Raw genomic sequence first — 23,992 nt, 5'->3', positions numbered from 1 at the left:
TGTCAGTTTTTAATATTCTTCATAGTTGGCCCTCATAATCATGGAATATATTATCCAAACAAGGGAATATCGAGTTTTAGCTTAATATTTTATCGGAAACCTTTGATAACGTAGCAATCTGTCAGTGCTACACTAAAGTGTCTACACTGATTTTATGCTCATGGTGGTGCTTGAATTAACTAACTTGTGATTTGAGGTGAGCATGTTACCGACAAGATGAAGAAACCCCCAGGATGAAAATAAACAAATAAATAAATAAAAAGGTAAGCTTTCATTCCAAGCCAAGGGAAAAATCACACAATACTCTTGTGCTGTGCCACTAGTTGAGGAAGAGGATAGAGTTTTCACCAATCTTCATGCACCAGTGAAACAATCTTTGATTTTGTTTGTCATTTTCAACATACACACTCCTCCTTTATCCATTATTTTTCAGCATTCCAATGGTTAGAGAGTCATCCGACCAACACAGACTGGAGTTGGGCATTGGGACCTCCTGAAATTCCATGGGAATTGCCCTGAAATCTCCTGATACCTAGAGTCATCCAAAAAAAAACCCTAAGGGCATAATCTGGAATGCCGTGCTTCAGTTTTGTTAATCGTTATCTAAACATACTCCTAACTGCCCCTCCTGTAACCCCTTACACCTGAGAGTCCTGATAACCACTGCCTTTTGAATTATAGACCAACAACAACTTCAGTTATTACTGGCAATCCATTTTGAAATGCATTTTGGAATAAAGGCTATATCATCTGTAGATTGCATATTGCCATGGCTCAAGTTCATTGGGCCAAAGTTCCAGCCAATTTGTAGATAACAAGGGAACTGTGGGATTAATTTTACACTTAAAACTTATATTCTGCAACAATTCTCCATTTACTGCACTTGCTGGAGTAATAACCTCGCTGTGCTAATGCAACTCTGATTGCTGTCGTCCTGGTTACAAGTCCAGTGAATTGCTGTAGAGATTATTTTGCTTTCCTAGTCTATCTTTACTCAAATAAGTTCAGCTCCATCTACAACTCATCATTGCCACCACTGGAAATTCTCCTTGTGACTTAAAGGATGGAACAGTAGTTAATACCGGCAGCAATGTTTTTATGCATTCATGTGATGTGGGCGTCACTGTCTAGGCTCACATGTATATCCCTAGTTGCCCTCGCAAAGGAGTTGGGGAGCAGCCTTCATGAACCACTATAATTTGGTAGGTGGGGTTGAACCTACAGTACTGTCCGAAAGGGAGTTCCAGGATTTTGACACAGCAACACCGAGGAAATTGTTTTTCCCAGTCAGGCTGGCAAGTGGTTTGGAAATGAACTTGCACATGATAGTGTTCCCACTGATATGATGCCTTGGTTCTCCTAGATCGTAGTGGCCCTGGGTTTCGAAGGTGTTGTCTAAGGAGACTACATTTGGCTATTGATCGACTAGACTGAGACATCTCTCCAAAGTTTGACACTTGATCCCAATTGTTGTTAAGGAGGACTTTGCAGCATCAACAGGGCTGCATTTCTTGCTGTTATTTTTGACGCTACGATCAATCTTGGTTGGCCCATCTAGTTTCAATTCTTATTTGAGAATTCTCAACAGCTGATGCAAGGGAATGGCAGTTAAGAGTCAAACACATTACTGTGAGTCTGGAATCACATACAGGCCAGATCAAGTACGGACAACAGTTTCCTTCCCTAAAGGACATTGGTGAAACCAAATCGATTTTTATAACAATTTACAATGGTCTTAATAGTATTCTTTCAGAATTTAATAAATTAAAATCCCACCATCTGCAGTGATGGCTTTCGAACCCCCCCAGATCCCAAGACATTACCTGGGTTTCTGGATTACGAGCCCAGCAACAATGCCATCACTATCTTCAAGCTGTTATTTATGGATTTTTAAAAAAATTAACAGAGGCCTTTAGCATTTCAATGCAGCTTCCCAGCTGCTCCAAGTATAACATCTTCCTTTGCACAAGAATTATTTCTAACAAAGTGACTGATTGAAGATAGAATTACCCAAATCAAACCTCATGCATTCCTATCATATTTATTTCCATTCTCATTCTCCATTTGTCACTGATGCCAATATCTCCACAAATGGAAATAACACGACAGATGTTCATGCTAAAGGATAGAAAATGCCAAATGGAAAACTGGGACTTTCACCTGTGATGCAAACATTACTGACAGACACCAGTTTAGACCAGAAACTGATTTGTAGCTTAGTAGAATGCATCCACTTAACAATTTGTTACTTTTTCTCCCCCCAATGGACAATGCTTTGCAGTAGATATGTATTCATTACCAATTTTCTAAGGTGCCACTGATTGTCCATTTCTACTTATTTATTTTTAAGGTGCAATGCTAACTTGTCATTTTCTGCAAAAATGTGGTTGCCTGACAAGAAAGCAAATTTTAAACTAAAAATGTTACACTGATACAGCACAAAAGAATGGCTGATTGCGCAACTGTCAGCACAATTCAGGATTATCCAATTAATTACAGGCCCGATGCGGCTTCTTCACAGTCAGGTAATATCTTTCCCCTTCAAGAATTTTGTTCCAATTTCTATGGAATGTTATGATTGAATCTGTACGGATGACGCATTTCAGAGAGTATAGTGGTCATGGATTTCTGAGATGCCAGCTCAGCATCTTTGGTGAATTTCTGCAATGCATCTTCAAGATAGCACACCCTGCTGGTACTGAGTGTCAGTGGTGGAGGGAGTAGATGCGATGTCAATCAAGTGGGATGATTTGTCCTGGATGGCGTCAGGCTTCTTGCATGTTGTTGGAGTTGTATCCATCTAGGCAAGTGAGAAGGATCCAATTGCACTCCTCACTTTGCCTTGTAGATAAGGGACAGGCTTTAAGGGGTCAGGAGGCAGGTTCCATTTGTCCTTCCACTGCTGGAAACGCTTCTCAGCATTTCTTCTATCAGAGTACCAAGCAACTTTTAACAGCCCCATCAAATCTCAATTTAATCTTGGGAAAACAAAGTCCAAAACAGTGCGAATCCTAGAAATCTGAAGTTACTGAAAATGCTGGAAAACCCCAGCAAGTCAATAGCAGCTGCTAGACCTGCTGGCTTTCCCCAGCACTTCCAGTTTTTGTTCATTCAACATTCCCTGCTATAAGGAGAAAACACTCAACTTCCCCTGGATCTCCACTGAACTCATCCCTGGCGGTATTCTAAAACAATCCCTTCTACACACTCTCCAATGCCTCATTGTATTTCCAAAAAGAGTGGTGCCCAGAACTGCACACAATACTTCATTTAAGGCCTAACCCAAACTCTACAAAGATAATAGAATTTTTAAAAATTGTATTGACAAAGAAACCATGAAAGCAGATTTTCAGCCAGTTTTGAGAAGGTATCCTTTGCCATTATCGAACAGAATTACTTGAAAGCAAAATACGCAGAAAATACAGTTGATCAGCATTTACTGATCCACTTGTAATATATAAACATAACAAGCTTAACTTATGGAAATGAGGCATTTGACCTATGCACGATTCTGACAGCTGCAGACAATGAAACTTGGAAATACGTGAAAACGGTAGGAGTAGCAGTGACTTAGGCACATCCCATCTTACAGCATTGTCTAAGGACAGGAGTGCTGTGTGACCTGGTGTTTCGATGACAGATGCAGGAACATGCAATGAAGCTGCAGCTGTGCCACCTATGTGCCCAAGAAAACATTGCTTTGTGGTGCTCTCCCACTCTGTGCACAGTGGAGGGCAACTCTGGATTGCCAACACTTGACCAGGTCCAACGTTTGCATCAGGAATATCCACTTATGGTGACTGGGAGAATTGGATGAGTGAGGTACAGTGACAATGACCCAGGGTTGGAATATATGAGAAACATTTGAGGATTCTGGGTCTATATTTGATGAAGTTTAGAAGGATGAGGGGGATCTAATTGAAACTTGCAGAATACTGAATGGCCTGGACAGAGTGGATGTTGAGAAGATGTTTACACTGGTAGGACAGACGAGGTTACACTGAGAGCACCGCCTGACAGTAAAGGGAAGTCCTTTTAGAACAGAGATAAGGAGAAACCTCTTCAGCCAGAGAGTGGTAAATCAATAGAATTCACTGCCACAGAAAGCTGTGGAGGCAAGATCACTGAGTACGTTTAAGATGGAGATAGATAAGGTTCTTGATTGTCAAGGAGATCAAAAGGTTATGGGGAGAAAGCGGGAGAATGGGTTTGAGAAACTTAGCAGCTATGACTGAATGGCGGAGTAGACATGAAGGGCTAAATGGCCTAACTTCTGCTCTATATCTTTTGGTTTTATGATCTAATAGCATGAGAAAAATCAAGAGGTCTCACACAGGGAAACCCTCCTGTACAGATTCACCCAATTGACAGTCAATATCTGGTAAGATTGAGCCATTGTTAATGAGACTGAGGAAGACCTAGATGGTAAGTTGTAATCTTTTATAACCTGGTCTCCCACTAAGCCCATATCACATCATAGACAATGATGTTTAAAGCACACATTAACATTAACCCTTTCATCACATACACACCATCTCCACCACCTCCCAGCAATTTCCCATTATTTATTTCCATATATTTGTCCATACAGTAACTGTTTCATCTCACTCTCCAAGTCTCCAATTTTACATAATCACGCAATATGCACATATTACTATTCTCCCTGAACATGTTTCCTTAGAATTGAAAGAATGGCAGATCTTTGGGTTGAAGATTTTTGACTTAGATTCTGTTCCTGACAATGTGAATTCCAAAAGTGCCTGTAAGCTGGAGGACTATATACCTCTTGGATTTGCTTTATAGTGGATGTGTTTCCTGCTGAAATAGACAATGCTCCATTACAGTAACAGGACAACATTTAATTTCATGCATTTCCTTCATTACCAACAGCTGCCTAAATCACTGGATCAGGCAAATTCTTGTAAGTGGTCTCTATGATTGATGAACAAGTAATATCTTCTCCATCATGTCCTGAATCTTTGGACATTGGTTGTCCCCTTCTTAGGTTTCTGTGGGCTGTATGCACCACATCTTTAATCTGTCTCAACAGATTGTTACTCTACTGGTAAAACTGTGCATTAGACTCTTCATTCAAATTGTTTTAAACACAGGTATTGTAGATTTGCATTCAAACAGGACGAAATCAAGATTATCACTTCAAGGATTCCTTCTTGCTTGGCATGATCTCTGTCACTAATACTGATGATTCTTCCTGGGAAGATGAGGAAATGAAATTCTCTAATTATTCTTGTCTTCAGAATCACCTCAATGTTCTGAAATCAGTCTTAAATCCATCTTTACTATTTTCTCATCAAGCTGTGCTGTATTTTGAATTACATCACTTAAAGCTTCATCAATGAATTCAAGTGTGATATAATGCTCATTGGCTATCTCATTACATGTATATGGTTGCAAACCTTGCTGATTCCTGACAAGCTGAACTCATTTCAGCATTGCATTGCTTTGGAAATTATTTCTGCCAATCTAATACAGTTGCAGTCACTTAATGAAATAAATTTCTTATGTTAACATAGCTAATCTGAATGGATTTGGTCTTCTGTTGGGGCTTTTGATTAGATTAGATTCCCTACAGTGTGGAAACAGGCCCTTCGGCCCAACATGATCACACTGACCCTCCAAAGAGTAACCCACACAGACCCACCTCCCTACCCCAAATTTGCCCCTTAATATAAATTGCATCATATCACGATGGTGCAATTTAGCATGGCCAATTCACCTAATCTACACACCTTTGGATTGTGGAAAGAAACCTGAGCACCCGGATGAAACCCAAGGACTCGGGGAGAATGTGCAAACTCCACACAGACAGTCGCCTGAGGCGGGAATCGAACCTGGGTCCTTGGTATTGTGCAGTGCTAACCGCTGAGCCATTGTGCCAACCCGCTTCTGCCACAAGTCTGGGGACTCATGTCAGTTATTGTTTGACTGGTTGTTCCATGACCAGCTATTTCGCAATCAAATATTCCTTGACCTTTTATTTCATGACTGCCTTTGCAACATTCCTAAGTTTGCGTATTGTCATAAAGTGCATCTGTAGCCTTAGATGTCCCTCACTCTATCCACGCTTCACAAAGCCTGCTCACTACGCTCAAAAAAGTCGGACATATTTCCCTTACTTTTTGCTTCCTCAGTCTTGTAAAGCTGTGCTTTGTAGTTTCTCCTTGCTCATCAGGCAGTTCAACTAGACCCTCAGAGTCTCTAGTGTCCATTTGCTATTTAATTGAACGTTAACTCTGGGCTCCTCCTACAAATCACCAGCATTTGATCCCATCGATAACTGCCTTGGAAAGACAGTTCTCTGCTCCAAACTCTTTCTTGCTGCTGCACATACCTGAATATTTCTACTGCAGATTCTGCCTTGATGAATCTTGCCATGAGATGTTCAGTCAGGTTCCTGAATGGTCAGCTCTTCCCATTGCTGACTGCATGCACAATCGGTCTTCTTAAAGGTGCGACAGCAGAAATCTTCAGACCCCCATGGCTGTCAAGATGCTGTACAAGCTGAAAATGTGTTGCTGGAAAAGCGCAGCAGGTCAGGCAGCATCCAAGGAACAGGAGATTCGATGTTTCGGGCATAAGCCCTTCTTCAGGAATCCTGAAGAAGGGCTTATGCCCGAAACGTCGAATCTCCTGTTCCTTGGATGCTGCATGACCTGTTGCGCTTTTCCAGCAACACATTTTCAGCTCTGATCTCCAGCATCTGCAGACCTCACTTTCTCCTTGAAAATGCTGAACAAGGCAGCCATACCACTTGCCAACGTATCATTAAATGAATCCTCACAATTGATCATAACGTTACCTCATAAATTCGCTGCCACCATCCTCTTTCTGGGATCTGCAGGAACCACTTGGTACATTATGGTAGAGGCAGTATAACAAAAAGAGGCTCCTGCCTTCAACAAAATGTAGTCTATTATACGTCAGCAACAATATACAAGACACGTGGATGTGATAAGGTATTGTTACGCGGATGTGAGACCCAGATGGTGGGTCTCATTTCCTTGCACCAAACCCACATAACATCATCATAGTGGGTGATGCTTAAGGCACTCCTCGACATCAACCCTTTCACACCCTTATACCCTTAAATAGAAGCAGCAAACCACTCTGATCACAGGAATGGATGAGAAACAGGAACTTAGTATGGCTGAAGAATGTTTGTAAGTTAGTGGATGAAGGCATGGAACAAGTAAAATGATCAGCCCTAAGTAGAGTTTAGTGGCTTAGTGGTCAGCGCTGCTGCCTCACAGAGCAAGGGACCTGGGTTCGATTCCACCCTTGGGGGACTGTCTGTGTGGAGTTTGCACATTCTCCCCATATTTCCAGGGGATTCTTCCAGGTGCTCCAGATTCCTCCCTCAGTCCAAAGATGTGCAGGTTAAGTGCATTGGCCATGGTAAATTGCCTATAGTGTCCAGGGACATGCAGGTTAGATGGATTAGCCATGGGAAATACAGGTTTATAGGATAGGGGGATGGAGATTGGTGTGATGCTCTTCAGAGAGTCAGTGTCGACTCAATGGGCCAAATGATCCGCCTCCACACTGTGAGGATTCTATGATTCTGCTTATCACCCATTTTCAAATGGATAACATTTCCAATCATATGAACATTTGAATTAAATAATTTTCATTTGATGACTTACAATTATTTTGTGTGCATTATCATGGGCTAGTTAATGGCTCTGATAATGAATGACACTACACATAATCCATTACAATATGCGATCTAAATGTCCATCTCAAGCCAAATGTCAATTGGAGTACATTTTAGTATAGTTATGTACCTTGGATGTATTGATCCCTGCTGTTTAACAAGCTCTGGTACAAAAAGAGGGGATATGCTATCAAAAAAAGCAGAGTTCAATTTAAATTTGTAATGCAGTGGAAACTGCTTACAGTGCTGCAGGAACAGGCAATGTTAAAAAAAAGAAATAATTATGGCACAATCTTTTTATAGCAGCACAAGTTTCCCTAAGGTAACGTCCATTTTATGGAATGACAATCGCATTATAGCGCAGCCCATCTGTTTGTCAGTTTTTTGGCTGGCAAATGGAAAATAACAATAAACAGAAGACATGGATAGGGGATTTGCTGCTTACAATATTTATCTAATGGACTGATCTTGTCTAATCCGACAGGAATGATTTCATATCAGCTCATTGCAAAAGCATCGCATTTAAAGGGATTCTAGAATGCTTTCAATTTATAACATGGATTCAATAAATTTTAAAGCAATTAATAGAATACTGGGTGACTAACATCATATTATACAGTATGACCTTTTGTTGTATGCTACGACTTAAAGATATACTGTTTGTTTAATTCCTCAGTGTTACGCAAAACCTCTCTGCAAGATCAGATCAGGGGGTCTTTCCTGAGATTGATGGGTCAGTCCAGTACTTTCCCATTTCGCGGTGGCATTCCTGAAAATCACAACTTCAACTGAAGTAACTAAAAGTAAGTAGTTTAGTTGTGTAGGATCTTAAAATACAGGTATTAAGACAATGTACCCTCTCAGTTGAAATATTTCATATGGTTAAATCCTTACATTGTTAAATGTGATACCTGTTAAAATAAAATAATGGTAACACAGAGAGAAAAATATAGCTTGCTATTTATAGTCACTCCTGCTCATGAGCAATCCTGTTTCCTGAAGTTTATTCTTGCTAATCATCCTGGTTCTGCAGACAATTTTCACTTCCCAAGCCTCCAAGTTTTGATGTCTGCCCCCAGTCATGACATCCATTCTCCCCGCCCAGCCCCTTATCCTGGTCTTGGGTTCTGTTAAGATGGTATGCAAGTGCAAATCCCGAAGGTTGAGGTGCTGAGGTTTTGGCAATCATATTTGTTTTAACAAACGTTCCTGTGCACCACATTCCCCTCTTGATCTTGGGAGATGAGCAGCAACTTTTGAAAAACATTTTTCAAAAAAACATAGAATATAAAAGCCTCAATGCATCTGAGCTATCAGGATTCACAGTTTCACAACTTTGGAACAATGACTTCAGATTGAAACAGGATTTATGCATGAGAATTTGAGTCCAGGAGAAGGAAGCAATGCATGGTTCCGGGATAGACAAGAGGCTGCAACTCAAGTGGTCATGAGTGAGGAGGAACAACCATTTGGTGGTCATGGTGGCAGAAAAAGAGCAAGTCGTAGATTGTGGACAAGGGTATGTGCCAACTGGATTGCACAAGAAATGACATTAAAATGAATCTCACTAAACTCAATGAGATTACAGGTTCATTAATTTATCAATGTTAAAATGAAACAACATTAATCAGGACAACTTTAAGGAGGGACTTACTGCACCTCAGTACCTAATGCATTCATCCACTTGATTTTGGAAGAGATCTGCACATTTGTGTCAATTGAAAATTGGACTGTGAGGACTGCAGATGCTGGAGATCAGAGTCGAAGAATGTGGTGCTGGAAAAACACAGCCGGTCAGGCAGCATCTGAGGAGTAGAAGAGTCAATGTTTCGAGCATAAGCTCTTCATCAGTAAAGATGGCGGGCTTATGCTCAAAACATTGACTCTCCTGCTCCTCGGATGCTGCCTGACCATCTGTGCTTTCCCAGCACCACACTCTTTGACTCAATTGAAATGTAGCTTGGGTGGAAGATTTCCCTGCTCAATAAAAAGGTTATGGGATCAAGTCTCACTCCAGGACTTGAGCACAAAAGTCAAAGCTGCCATTTCAGTGCAGTACTTCAGAGTGCTACACTGTTCAAGGTGCTATTTATCAGAGGAGTCTTTAAGCTAAGGTCCCATCTGCATTCTCAGATGGGTGTAAAAGATTCAAAACACTATTAGAGTTATTGAGTTGAGGAGTATCAGGAGGTTCTCTCTTTGTCTGTTCAAAATTCATTCTTCCATCTACATCACAAAACAGATGATCTAGTCAGTTCACACTGCTAGTTGTGAGAGTTGTTGTGCAAAAACTAGGTGGTTTTCTTACATTACATCGGTGATTATACCAGAAAACTGGAGTAAAATGCTCTGAATATCCAAGGCACGACTGAAATGACTTACTTTTTCTCTTTTATTAGTTTATCCTTGAATCATGGAATGTGGAAATCAGTTTTACTCAGTTAGTAGAACATATGTCTCCAGGGCAAGCATTTCAAGAACAATGCAGCATTTCCCTGATCACTTTGTCCACGTAATTCCTCGGCCAACTAAAACAAATATGATTCATTTAATGCTCAGAGCTTGTCCTGCAAAAATAAACTATCACATTTGCTTATATAAGAACAATGACTGACCATCAAAACTAACATTGGTTCGGAAGCACTTTGCAACGTTCTGAGACATAATGGTCAGCATGTCCATTTTTATTTCTTAAAACCTTCTGAACCAAAGTCAAATCACTCTTAAGTGGCAAGATGGCTCTTCTGTTGTTCCTGCAGATAGAATTCTGGGTGAGGCCAAATGAAATCAGTTTAACATTCTGGAAAAAATGTGAAATAATTTGGAGTTGTAGTTAATGTCCTTATATCTGACGAAGCATGATGTTGTTGTCAGAGTATCAATGTCCTGGACTTCAATTTTTGGGCACTGATGCCAGTTTATCTGCTTTCGATGGTCTCTCAGAAAATTGCAGTCACTCACTTTCTGACATTGATTGAAATCATCTTGCTACAGTAATATTTCTCGCAGTTATTTCATTTTACAGAAGTCAATGTCTGTGGAGTGGTCGTGCTTTCAGATCGAGACCCCAGTGTGAGGAGTGTTTAATCTCCAGGCTCGACATTCCTGACCTCAACCACATGCTTTGAGAACCAAACAAGAGTTGGCTATACATCACCTCGCAAAGTGAAGGGCAAGTATAACAGAGATTACTATGCTCTCTTCCTTGTGGGTACAAAAAACTGGGTCATTTTTGAATAGAATTGATAGAGCCCTGGGTATAGGTTACCTGTTTATGTTGCTTTATTTCACAGGAGGTATCAAAGCAGCACCATTCCCCATCACTGCATCCCTCAGAAGTGGCAGGTGATAGCCTACTGGCATTATCACTAAACTATTAATCCAGAGATCTAGGTAATGTCCAGGGTTCGAATCCTGCCATGACAGATGACATAATTCAAACACAATTGAAACCATCTGGAATTAAGAATCTAATGCCAACTGTGAATCTGTTGCTGATTGTTGGAAAAACCCATCTGGTTCACTATTGTTCTTTAGTGAAGGAAACTGCTATCCTTACCTGGTTTAGCCAACGTGTGACTCCAGACCCCCAGCAATATTTTTGACTCTTAAACTGCTTCTGGGCAATTATGGATGGACAATAAATGCTGGCCCAATCAGAGACACTCACATCCCATGAGCAAATAAAATTGATGCCTGGTGGTTGTTAGTTCCCCATGCCCAAGTCAATAGAAATCAAGCTGTTTCTGTCAGGAAGTAACAGGATTCAAGGGTTATCCCAGGATGCCACTTCCTGGGTTGCAGGAGATTTGAAGGGTTTTCTTTTTCGGATGATTCTATCCAATCAAGTATCACCTAAAATACATATGCTTATAATCCGGCTAGAAATGGACAAATATCACAACATCATCATGAGAATAAATTGAGTGATGAGGCTAGAAAGTAAGCTGATCAGAGAATATTATGTCTTTCATGAAGATTATTTCAGTAAAAGCCCGAGTGCACTAAATAACAGAGCATTGTCCACATAATCACATCATCATTAAAATGATTAAGAATATAAAGTCCACCCAAAAAACACAAGAAAGTTGAAAGAACTGCTGAGTTAGAGACTGATGGATTTGATTGTGTCATGGCAAATTGTGGTTAAAGAGCCTGAATCTGTCACTTCTTCAGGCAAAATGTATAAAGCTTGAGATGGTTAATTATGACCTAACAGGAGCAGCCAATCACCTTGAACTAATAAATGGCCAATTATACAGACACATCTGAAGGGAAGAGAGGGATTAGGGAGTAATATCAGTTTTGGGAAAAGTGAAATGAAACACTGCGTTGCACAGATAGGAATGTAGTTAACAGTATTAGTAACAAAGGAGGGAATGCAGAAAAATTAACCTGACTGTTTTGAAGGTCAAATGAGACAATGTACTCAGGGGAAGACTCCAGTAGACAGTGTCCAACCAAAACAAGAGAGAATTCAGGAAGACTAGGAAATATACATTTCCAGCAGGCAGACAAGAGGAGGGTGGAAAGATACCGAGAAATTGAGGTTGCTAGAAGCCAGGGTATAACGGAAGTCTCAGTACCCTCCAAAACAGAAATGTTAATGGTGAAGGTGGCAACTCTCTAAGTAGAAAGATATAAAAAGATTACATTCATTCCATGGAATGAACAAGCCTCTATTTTCTGCATTACAGGGTCTTGTCTTTAAGGTTGTATTAAAAAGACATTAAATAATTGGGAGAAGTAATAAAACATTCATCTTACAAAAATAGTTCATTTGAATCTCGGAATCATTGTTCCTCTGGGTGTGAACCAGAATTCAATCGACTTTGGAGTGAATCCTACGAAGTGGACAATCTATACAGAAACAAATTGCCTGCCTCATTGATTGGTATTCTGACAACAATTCATGCTCCTTATAGGCAGGGGATGCAAAAATCAATGGCTCAGATTTTAACTCCAGTACAGATTTCAGTGGTTGTGCAGTTGACTGAGATTAAAAATTCATCTCCAGCTCAAGAAATATACTCTGAGCTATTTTAACACCTGAGCGTCATTTCTATCCCATGAGATGATTCTCCATCTATTCCTGGCAGATAAGTGCTTGTCCATTTACAGAAGGAAGACAGAGGTGAACTGTTTCTGAACTGCCTTCCAGAATTTGAGCTCTGAGGTTGATTAGTGGGATAATTGCATCAATACTCAGAAGGTAGCTTCTGAGCATTTGCAAAAAGCGGCTATGTCATCTTGATGTTTAGTCACACAGGACTAACATCAGATGGAGGAAGGTACCAGCTAACTACTGCTCTACCATGTTAATCTATAAAGTCATGGGCAATGAATGTGAACAGTGGCACTATTCTTGAATTCAGCTCTCGTATGTCTCAAGCTCCCAGAAGCTCGTATTGACATTTCTATATCCCTGCCAGGACAGGAAAGGTCTAGGCTTTTCCTGTGAGGCCCAAGGAAGTAAAACTGAATGAAAAAAACATTGGTTTTCTTTGTCTTTTCATGCCAGCATCTCTACAACATTGAATCGGCCTGGTGGAAACTCATTTCAGTGCCTTGGTTAGACATCTGGGCCTGCTGGATGTACAGACAAAAGCAAGTGAAATTTGGAACCGGATATCTCTCAGATGCTCCACAATGGGTAGGTAAACTCAGAAAATAAACTGCACGCCCACGTCTGTCAGATCACTGAGTGAAAATTGCTACCAAAGGTTTCGTGCGAATTGCAATTCATTTGGCATAAATGCAGTAAAAAGGAAAGCAAAACTTCAAAAGCTCAGTGATTGGATACTGAAGCTTACTTTTCGACACTTTAAATGTACACAAAGAATTTTGATCCTGCTATTTATTTGCAAACATTAAAATGTGACTGTTCGATTTACTATTTGGATACATTGACCTGTGAGCTAGACTGGGACTCTGCTTTTCTTTGGAACGACAGAGTGAGAATTGGTCAGGAGGGAGAGATAGGGGCAAAGATAACTTTTAAAATAAGATGATGCGTACAATTCAAATACTTTAGGTAAAAATGTCTCATGGGATGGCCATAAACTATCAATTTGCTGATTCTAAAGATTCTGTCACTGGTTTCCAACTAGAGACAGATTTCTGTTTGGCCTTGTAACTAACCACTTATAGTAAATTATTAATCATCTCCGTTGTACATCTAATACTGTACACGTTATCTCTCAGAGGAAGCTGTTGGAAATCGAACTGATCAATTAGTCCTGGTGTTGGATGATAATTTCACTTATTGACTCATGCATTGAATTTTGCACTTTCCCTGTGTGAAACTGCTTGGCTTCCAATAATTTTCCTACTCTTGTCTCACAGCAAGAATCAGGATCACATTGTTGTGGGTGGTAAGTTGCAGAGAATGGATTTATTTGTACCTCCATTGTCTACGAGCCGAACATGGTCAGCACAATGGAATGAAATACTCTGCAAAATAAAACGCAGCAGTTTCTTCAGTCCACAGCAGTGTATCTTTATATAACAAATCAAAATACTTGCTGTAGGTTGATTTGCAAAGTGACACTTGACATGATTTGGTTTTAATCTTTGATCAATAAATTTGATTAACAGCGTTTATTAAATCAGAATATTAAAAGTAAAGGGACCCATGTCCTTACCAATGTTCAAAGGTGCACTTTCCCTTTCAAAGATTACACAGCAGTTACAATAAAAATTTCTGTTGTAGATTTGGATGATCAAATGTACACTGTATCATAGAATATTTGCTAGTTTATATTATAAACAAAATGGATATTGCAGAGTTCTTTTACATTTGAAATCAATAACCCTCTTTAAAATTGTCCACTTACATGTTGGTGATTTTCCCATCTAGAATTCTTAAGTCCTACTTATTGCTGGAGCAAGGCCAAGACACAACCTTTTTTTTTAATAGCAATTGCTGTTATATTTCAGGAGTTGACTTGTTTGAGGCGCCAAAGCCACTTTGATAATGGCTGAAGGAAGGTAACAAAGAGTTATGTGTTGTACTTGGTTCTGTCACTGATATTAATAATAGGATGAATGGTGCCACATCATTAAGTTGGACTTTATCAATGTCTGAATATACATTAGGGTGGACGTTGAATCTGGTTACAGCTGTTTTCCAGCAGTGAAATGGGAGAACAAAGACCTACTCGAATGACCAAAATGCACATTCATTTGTTGTCATGCACCTAAAGCACGTTAGTACTTTGCTCTTAATCCTATTATGCAGTCTACCTATCACTCCAATTGGAGCAGTAAACTTTGAATTTTAAGGCTCTATTTAATGCAATTTAGAGACTTCTTCTCAGATTATGGTACGAATAATCAACAATAATTTAGAACAAATTCTTCAGAGATGACTTTTTCTTCTTTCATGGGCCTATCAAAACAGAAGGCTATGTTTTATTATGTTAACTTGCCTTTTTGGCTTCAAAGACCAATCAGTCAAAGGGACCTCTATGTTTCAGACAGATTTTCAAATGGAAATTAATGGATCACTTTGAGGTCAATCAACAGTAGCTGCTGTCAACTGACATGCTGATTACAATGATACTCCTGCCCCAGGAGAACTGAGTTCTAGAAATCTCAAAAGAAATTTCAGTGAACTAACCTTTATATAATATGGTGAGATCAGCTCAGTGGGACACAGGCACATGTAGTGCCCTTTGCTCTGTTTCACCAGTACTGCCATATGTGCCTTCTATATGTATTTCGGTTATATTTTAATCCAAAACCTGAAACTTAAGGGCTCTCAAGTTGTACTACCTGTTATTCCTGAAGACACTCTGGATATTTCCAGTGAACGGGGTTTCTTTGTAACAGCCAGGAATTCATAAGGACTGTTCTCTTCTTCTGGAGGGAAACTGTCTAGGGATGGAGACAGCCTTATGTCCAGAGTCTGGTCATCTGCCTTTGTTTCTGATTCCTGCAAAATGGCACAAAATGTTAATTCAACTATTTTTATCTGTGTTGTACCATCACAGGTAAACTATCTTTGCTTTGTCAAAATAAGCATTTTGTTATCTAAGGTATGCATGCACAGTAGTTATTTTTTCCAAAAATTGCACTGGAAACCAGATTTATTTCATTCTTTTTTATTGAAAGCTATTTGTTATGTTGCAATTATTGCTACTGCATCTTTGAAGCATTCTACAGTCCTTTGTCATCATACAAAATAATTCAGTGCCAACTGGCAATGACATGTATAGAAATTTATAGCCAGCCCTGAATAATCCAGGTCCTAACTCCATTCTATGCTGACTCACTAACTTTATAAAATGTGGCTCATTTTCTACTTTCCAACAAGGGCTTGTTGATTGACTGATCCAAAGCAGTGCAATGATTACACCTGCTTCAGTCTGTAAATGAACTTGGCCAAATCACAGGCCATACGTTACTAGTTACAAATGTATTTAATTCGATTCTCAGCTCTTCTTCTGTGAAATTGGTCTTCTCCACAGCTGTTACTTCACTATGTGATAATAGCACAATTGGTTCGATTCTCTTTGTGGGTCTGTTTAGAAAACCATTCTCTGAATTCTTGGCTATTCTTTGCATCAGGAGATGTGACAGACCATTAAATCGAACAAAATATCACTGTTATTCAAATATTTAAACTATGTAGCTGTTCCAAAGTAAGTCCAGACGCAGGTGGCAATTCAACTCATCCTTCCACATCATTGATTTTGCTTCCATTATTCTGGCCAAAAGGTCAATTCAATAGTAATCACTTCTTGCTTGAAAAAAGTGTTGCCTGATATTAGTCGTCATCTTGGTTTTTACCAGTTTGGACCTATTTCCCCTTGTTGAGAAGGTCACGTTTGAGGGGGTGGGAGGAAGAGAGAGAAAGAGAGAGAGACTGCCCAGGGTGAACCCTTCCTGTTCTATTTATCTTACAAACTTTTATCCAACCACTTTCACTTCCTTTCAAGACTGGAATGCTCCTGTCTTTAGAACCTTTTCTCATAACTCAGTCTACTGGCATCTGGCTCCTCCCAACATTACTTTTACTATTTAGGTTTTTTCCATTGTGATTCGAACTGGACACATATTAAATTACACTGCTTTTATTTCATGTTAAATTTCAGTTCCACTGGTATAGCAATAAAAGCTGGTGTGCAGTTTGCATTATTAGTGATTAGACAATGGCTACTGTTGAAACTAGTATTACTTGCAATGTCAATGCAGTAATTTCAAGACCATTTATTCATTTATTATCAAAGACAAAGTCCTGCAGAAACTCAGGAGGTCTGGCAGCATCTGTGCAGGCAGAAACAGAGTTAATGTTTCAAGTCCAATATGATTCTTTGATAGAACCCATCCATTTATTATGGTCTCATTTCTTTTCTTTCAATGTGTAAGACCCAAGCTGATTTTAGAAACCACAAGAGGAAAATCAACAATGAAATATTAAACTGATAAAATCATATAAAGAAAGTAATGGATTTTTTGGTTTATGTATGTTAGACACGTTTGCTGCTTCCAGTTTTGTTAATCTCATTTACAGGCTGCAATGATGACAAAAAAAACACCGGTTTTGCCTAATAAATGATAAGCAGACACCTTCTAATAAACTGAGCTTCAATAATCCGGCATTATTGGATTTGGAATAAGATTCTTCCAAGAATTCCACTTCTCGATGCCTCAGAAAGGCAGCTGACATCAGTAAAGACCCCTCCAACCCTGGTTATAATCTCTTCCAACCTCACCCATCAAGTAGACGGTACATGTGTTCAAGCTTTTGTATCAACAAGTTGAAGAACAGCTTCTTCACTGCTGTTATTAGACTTCTAAATGGACCAAATTTTAAACCTATTGCTGATCTTGCTTTTTGTGCACCTTCATTGCAGCTGTAGCTTTGCATTCCTCGCTCTGCTCAATCGCCCAATGATCTTTGCCTATACTGCATGCAACACAAAACTTTTCACTGTTTGTGTACTTGGGCACATGTGACAATTAATGAAATTTAAGCTAAAGTTGGGAAAATAGCAACAGATTGGATTAAAACGCTAATTCATTGTGCAATGGAATGTCAGAAAATTATCTAATAGAGGCCTGCTGCTTAATAACAGGAGCAAGTGATAAAAATGACACTTAGCCAGTCTCCTAAGGACTGAAAGCAGATCACACTCCCTCCCACTGTTTCAATTACAAGTGACATGTGACTCCATACAGTCAGAAAACACAGACAGACCCCAAGGAAGAAAACAATCTGAGACTCTAAACTTATGAATCCTGACAAAACAAAACATAATGGTGACACTCATTCCACCTCCAGGGCTCTGAGAGATTTGCTTTTTTCCTCATAATGAAAAAATCCTGCTACCTCTGCTGATATTTTGTTTGGAAGTAAAATTGTGATGTCCCTAGACTTTCAGCTCCACAGAACAAAGAGGCTGATTCAGTCCTAACCCATTATGATGATCTTCACTGTCGCCTTTCTTTCACAAAGAGACAGAAATCTTCATTCTGTGCTTACTATAATGCCAAAAAAACAACAGATGGAATAAGAGATTTCCCTCTGTCTGTGCCCAGATGCTCTGGATCACCTGGGCACAGTGACTATCAGACAAGGGATGGGTTGGCATGATATCCATAAAAGAAAATTTCCTAGTTATCTCAGAGTTGTGACTCCCACAGGGGCAATCAAACAATGAGTTTGTAAGAATTATTTGCTAACATCTGTTAAACTGTGTGCGCTCAGCATGGAAGGGGGCTAGGGAAATAATGGCATCAGCTCTCAGATGTATTCATTTGCTGAGATTCACAGTGGTATTGTTAATCAATCATTCACCTAAGTATAGAATTATGACACTGAGGTTGGAGTAATGGCAGCAACAGCACAGACTAAAAGTTAGTTAATAGTGCATTAGTAGGGGGAGACCAGTAGGTATTTCTGGTGTAATGTGTGTCTTGTTGACGCGACTTGGTTGTAACATGATTGACAAATGGCGGATGCTGTTTGGACAGCGCAAACTTTCTACTGCACAGGTATAGTGATTTCCTACGGTAGTCTTCTTTAGCACATGATTTGGGGTTTAGATTAGATTACTTACAGTGTGGACTGCTGGTGTTGGACTGGGGTGGACAAAGTTAAAAATCTCACAACACCAGGACATAGTCCAACAGGTTTATTTGGAAGCCTCAGCTTTCAGAGTGCTGTTCAGGTGATGAAGGAGAAGCACTCCGAAAGATAGTGCTCCCAAATAAACCTGTTGGACTATAATCTGGTGTTGAGAGATTTTTAATTTCTTGAGCGCAATTTTCTGTAACAATTTTCTATAGTGTGAAGTTGCCCAAGAATGCAACCATAGCCTTATACCAGAAACATTTCCAAAGATCAAATGTATACTTTTTCCTTCATAATTCTTCTCTATAAATTGTGCACTGAACCAGTCAAAATAAGGTACAACATGGAATATATCCACAAAATGATTGTAAACATTCCATTGGTCTTGTTACAAAGTTAAAAATCACACAACAACAGGTTATAGTCCAACAGTCTGATGGATTATAACCTGATATTATGTGATTTTTAACTTTGTACACCCCAGTCCCAATACCGGCACCTCCAAAAGGAAGGTTTGATCTTAACAGGTTGGATATTTTTCATGATTCAATGATATCTTAAATGGAACAGTAGAGACAGAAAGCAGAACAACTGCCATCAAAATTTTTTTTTAGCTAATAAGTAAAATACATTTAAAAATCAAGAGAATACAGTTTAAAAGCTTTATTGATGTAATGTTTTTTTTAAAATATAAAAGCAGGCAAGGCAGCTGAGAGAAGGGCTGTGTTCTGATTAGACATACATTGTAATTACGTTTCTATACACTTCAGGAGAATGCAAAACTGACAAAGTGAAAGAACAAATGACAGTAAGTACTGGCTTTCTGTTAGCTTTCTTTGCAAGTTGAGCTAAGACAGGCAAAGATTGCTGAAGTAATAAAGTTCCTCTTTTTTTCACGCAAGTAAACCTTGTAATTGGTTCCTTAATTTGAATTAGTACTATGCTTCAATGGAAGTATTATGCAACGGCCAGATAAAAAGAGTTTAAAAGGGGTCAAAAAGAGGCGAACTGATCCACTTGCCCTCACATTTTTACTGCCCAATGATTGGCACAATATCCAAGACTAACGGTCTTAGTCTGGGTACCCTGCAATGTCCGAGAGCCCAGTTTGAATATTTTACACTGACCTATGCGGTATGTAAAGTTAAAAAAGGTGAGCAAGGCTTTGGAATTGAAAAGTGTCACTTTAAAAAGTGTCCTCACTATGGATAGAATCGTTTACTTAGCTAACAGCTGGAGGTTCCACATGAAACGATAAAACAAACAAGGATAATGGTGTGAAAGATAAATAGCAGCAAAACACAGCCAGAGAAAAGCAGAAATAACTATTCCTTGCGACAGGCAAGAAACTGTACTTGCTGCCAATGGACAAAATATAGATTCCATACTTCCAAGTTATGGTGATCCCAAACTTGATCCATTGAACATTGTTGCCTGTTTACTGCATTTGCTGTTTAGACTCCAAAGAGTTGACCACATTAACCACACCTGCTTCCTGTACGTTTTGCAGTAGCTACACTCTCATTGGAAGAAAACCATCAATGACATTCCTGACTTGGTGTCATTATAATCGAGATGGAATGCTGTAGTAGAGGAATTGGGTTGTGATAGACCATTGGTCAAGCAAGGACTTTGCAAAACCTATATTTAGTCTTCAACATTGTTGATTCCAAGCCCACGAGGAGTGGCATGTTTTGGACAGCAATTTTGTTTTGGGGTTGGCCCTGCATCAGGCTAATAGGGGATCTCCAGTTCTGAGAGATCAGTGACCAGACCATCAGAGGGAGGAGCTGCTTATGTAGGTGAGTAAAAGAGAGAGACACATACACCGTGTGTCAAAAGGAAGGTGTCTAAGAAAACTGAAAAGAAAGAAAGAAAAAGAAACCTCTCCTGCACCTAGCCAGTGACATGATGCAAAAGGTTATTTAAAGCAGGACAGCCAGCGGCTCCTGACCAGAATATGGTGGATACAGGGTCTCAACTGTCTGTTGGAATTTGACCATCCCACCATTGCAATAGAACATTCAGCTTAGAAATAACTCATTGGCAGGAACATTCAAGCAAGTCGGCACACTGCTCCCCAATGCCAGTTTTCAAGCCCTTCCATCTCTAGTACTAACTCTAATCTGAATCAAATATTTTGAAGTGTGGACTTGCTTGAATTGTGACATGAAATACAATATGTGCCCAACACAGTGATGCTGACAGAATGCTGAGCTTTCTCTGAAAAGAAAGAAGAGGAGCACAAGTGCAGTTAAAACATGACATTAACAGAATGTCCACACCACACGCACTAGCTTGGCTCATGCACTTTAAATGGCACAACAACATTGTCGATTCTTTCCAGGTTCTGAGGTGCTCAAGCCCTCAACTTAAAGCAATCATATCCATTATGATCTCTGGAAACCATGGCAGTAGTGATTTTTTTCCCCCTGTTGCCTAGCACCATTTGTCCTCACTGAATGCAGGATGCCTTATGCATAATACTTTGGATGATAGTCTTTGGTACTGTTCTTTTGCATCTCAACAGTCTTCCATAATTTCTCTTAAAGTGGGCTTTTCCAATTTTGTTCGATAAATTCAGGTCACGTACACTATTTGTAAAGGTGGTCAAACTAACCAGTTTGACACTTGCAATATATATGGCAGATGGATGTTATTCTCATTCATCCTTACTGCTCATATCAGCAATTATTTCACACAAGCAAACCTATTGCTCACGTTTTCCCACAAGTTGTAGCTGTGAAAATCCATTGTCAGTGTCTGGTTTATTGTTTCTTTTATGCTGTAATTTTGTGTATAAATAGGTTGCTCTTTCGTCCTTTGTTGTGACCTCTCAGTACTTATAATAGCACTGAAGACCTTCTCAGTAAATTGGGCTTTACACAGCCTGGGTTCTCACTCCACAGTCACTCAATCTAACATGATAAACAGCTGATCTGTTCCTATTTAAACCTGTAAAGAGGCTATTTGCTGGTTAGAGGTGAGGCTGCACCATTAATACACTTGTTTTCTGCTTGATTACCCAGTTGTACGCTAGCTTTATCAGAATCAATCTTGCAGAAAGTGTACACAGTAAAGTTGTGATTGCCAGAAGGTACATTAAAACAAAAGCAAGAAAGATAACCTCAATATGACACTTTCTCAGTGTACTGAGAGTAATTTCACTACTTAATGTGTTACAACCTAACATCCTGAACCCAAGTAGTCCTTTTTATCTGGATATTGGGAGAAATCAATATTACCTCCAGCTTAGTAGAATGAAAATACAGCAATTTGCAGATCTTCAGAGCAGTAAAATGACCAAAGCTGGTTATTTACTGTGATTTATGAGGTAGATATTCTCAGGAGCTCATGCAGGTGAGTACTGGGATGAGAACCATTATGCTACAAGGTTAATTTGTAATTGGAAACAAGTGAATTAATTTCAAATTTAAAGGTTTCAAAATTGTGCCAAGTTTGGGAGGGCTGTCCCATAGACTGGTCAAGCAACAACAATATGTAGTCACAGTCTCAGAATCAAACCTTGCAGACAATGTCCTAGACACCATAATCTCTCGAGGTGATGACGCAGTGGTATAGAGGCAGGAGGTAATTGCCTTGGGAGCCCACAACATTGACTCCACCTCCCACCAAGTCTAATGGTATCAGGTCAAATATGGACATATAAACCTCCGACTGCCATCTATTATCCCCCTCAGCGAATGGGTCAGTACTCTTCCATGTTCAATACCACTTTGAAGAAGGTGTGCTAAGGCACAGAAAGGTAACCAAGATGTTTATCACCAAGAGTGGCTTGGTACCACTACAACTAGCCAAGCTGTGAAGATAATATCTGCCACACTGGGTCTACAGAAGATGATGAGAGAAACAACAAATGTAAAACCTACTAGACCTGGTGCTTGCCAACCAGATGAATCGGTGTGTGACATTATTTGTAGGAATGACTGCCGCACAGTACTTGTGAAGAATAAGCCTTGTCTTCATGGTGAAGATACTCTCCATTATGTTTTGTGGCACTACTACTGCGCTACATGGGATACATTTTATACAGATCCAACAACACAAGACTGAGCATTCATGAGGCATTGTGGGCCACCAGAAGCAGCAGCATTGTAGTAAACCATAAGCTGTAACCTCATGGCCCAGTATATCGGCCAATCTACTATTGCCACCAATATCAGGGATCAAACCTAGAGCAATGAAGAGTAAGCAAGGGCAGGTACAAATAGATTCAAGGACAGCTTCTTGCCCACTGTTTTGAATGGACCTCTCAAATATTAATTCTGATCTCTCTCTTTCTGCACCTTCTCTGCGGCTGTAACACTGTATTCTGTACTCTGTTCTGCTACCCTGATACACTTTGTATGGTACGATCTGTCTGTATAGCATGCAAAACAACACTTTTCACTGTATCTCAGTGAATATGACAATAATAAACCGATCATTCATCAAGTGTTCTTTGATGGCACCTATGGAACCTGTGACTTCAACCAGCTAAAAGGACCAGGGCTGCAGATACATGGGAACACCATCAGTTACAAGTTACCCTTCCATACAACATCCTGACTTGGAACTATATCGCTGTCCTTTCACAATCATGGAATCAAAATCCTGGAGTTCCCTCCCAAAATGCACTGTGGGCATTACCTACAGCAAATGGAGTGCTGTAGTTCAAAAAGACACCCCACCATCAACCTCTGAAGGGCAATGAGTATTAGGCCCAGCCAATGACATCACACCCCCCACCAACCCAACCTCCACCCCCGGCTCCACACCCCCCACCAACCCAACCTCCACCCCCGGCTCCACACCCCCCACCAACCCAACCTCCACCCCCGGCTCCACACCCCCCACCAACCCAACCTCCACCCCCGGCACCTTCCCCTGCAACCGCAGGAAATGTAAAACTTGCGCCCACACCTCCACACTCACTTCCCTCCAAGGCCCCAAGGGATCCTTCCATATCCGCCACAAGTTCACCTGTACCTCCACACACATCATCTATTGCATCCGCTGCACCCGATGTGGCCTCCTCTATATTGGGGAGACAGGCCGCTTACTTGCGGAACGCTTCAGAGAACACCTCTGGGCCGCCCGAACCAACCAACCCAATCACCCCGTGGCTCAACACTTTAACTCTCCCTCCCACTCCACCGAGGACATGCAGGTCCTTGGACTCCTCCACCGGCAGAACACAACAACATGACGGCTGGAGGAGGAGCGCCTCATCTTCC

The 23,992-nt window shown here is 40.1% G+C and overlaps 1 protein-coding gene across 9 annotated transcripts in view; it reads right to left on the bottom strand.

Moving 5' to 3' along the window:
• Nucleotides 1-23,992, bottom strand: part of anks1b (ankyrin repeat and sterile alpha motif domain containing 1B) — an 815,114-nt gene that overhangs the window by 206,159 nt on the left and 584,963 nt on the right. For all 9 annotated transcript variants that reach the window (XM_060842911.1, XM_060842914.1, XM_060842910.1 and 6 more), the window contains one exon: nt 15,452-15,611. In XM_060842911.1, the coding sequence (XP_060698894.1) occupies nt 15,452-15,611 (160 nt within the window). The remainder of the gene's footprint in view (nt 1-15,451; nt 15,612-23,992) is intronic.

Source organism: Hemiscyllium ocellatum, chromosome 23 (genome assembly GCF_020745735.1).
Source record: "Hemiscyllium ocellatum isolate sHemOce1 chromosome 23, sHemOce1.pat.X.cur, whole genome shotgun sequence".
In the NCBI taxonomy this organism is placed as follows: Eukaryota; Metazoa; Chordata; class Chondrichthyes; order Orectolobiformes; family Hemiscylliidae; genus Hemiscyllium; species Hemiscyllium ocellatum.
Note: the sequence above shows the minus strand (reverse complement) of the source record. Positions and strands in the feature narration are given on the sequence as shown.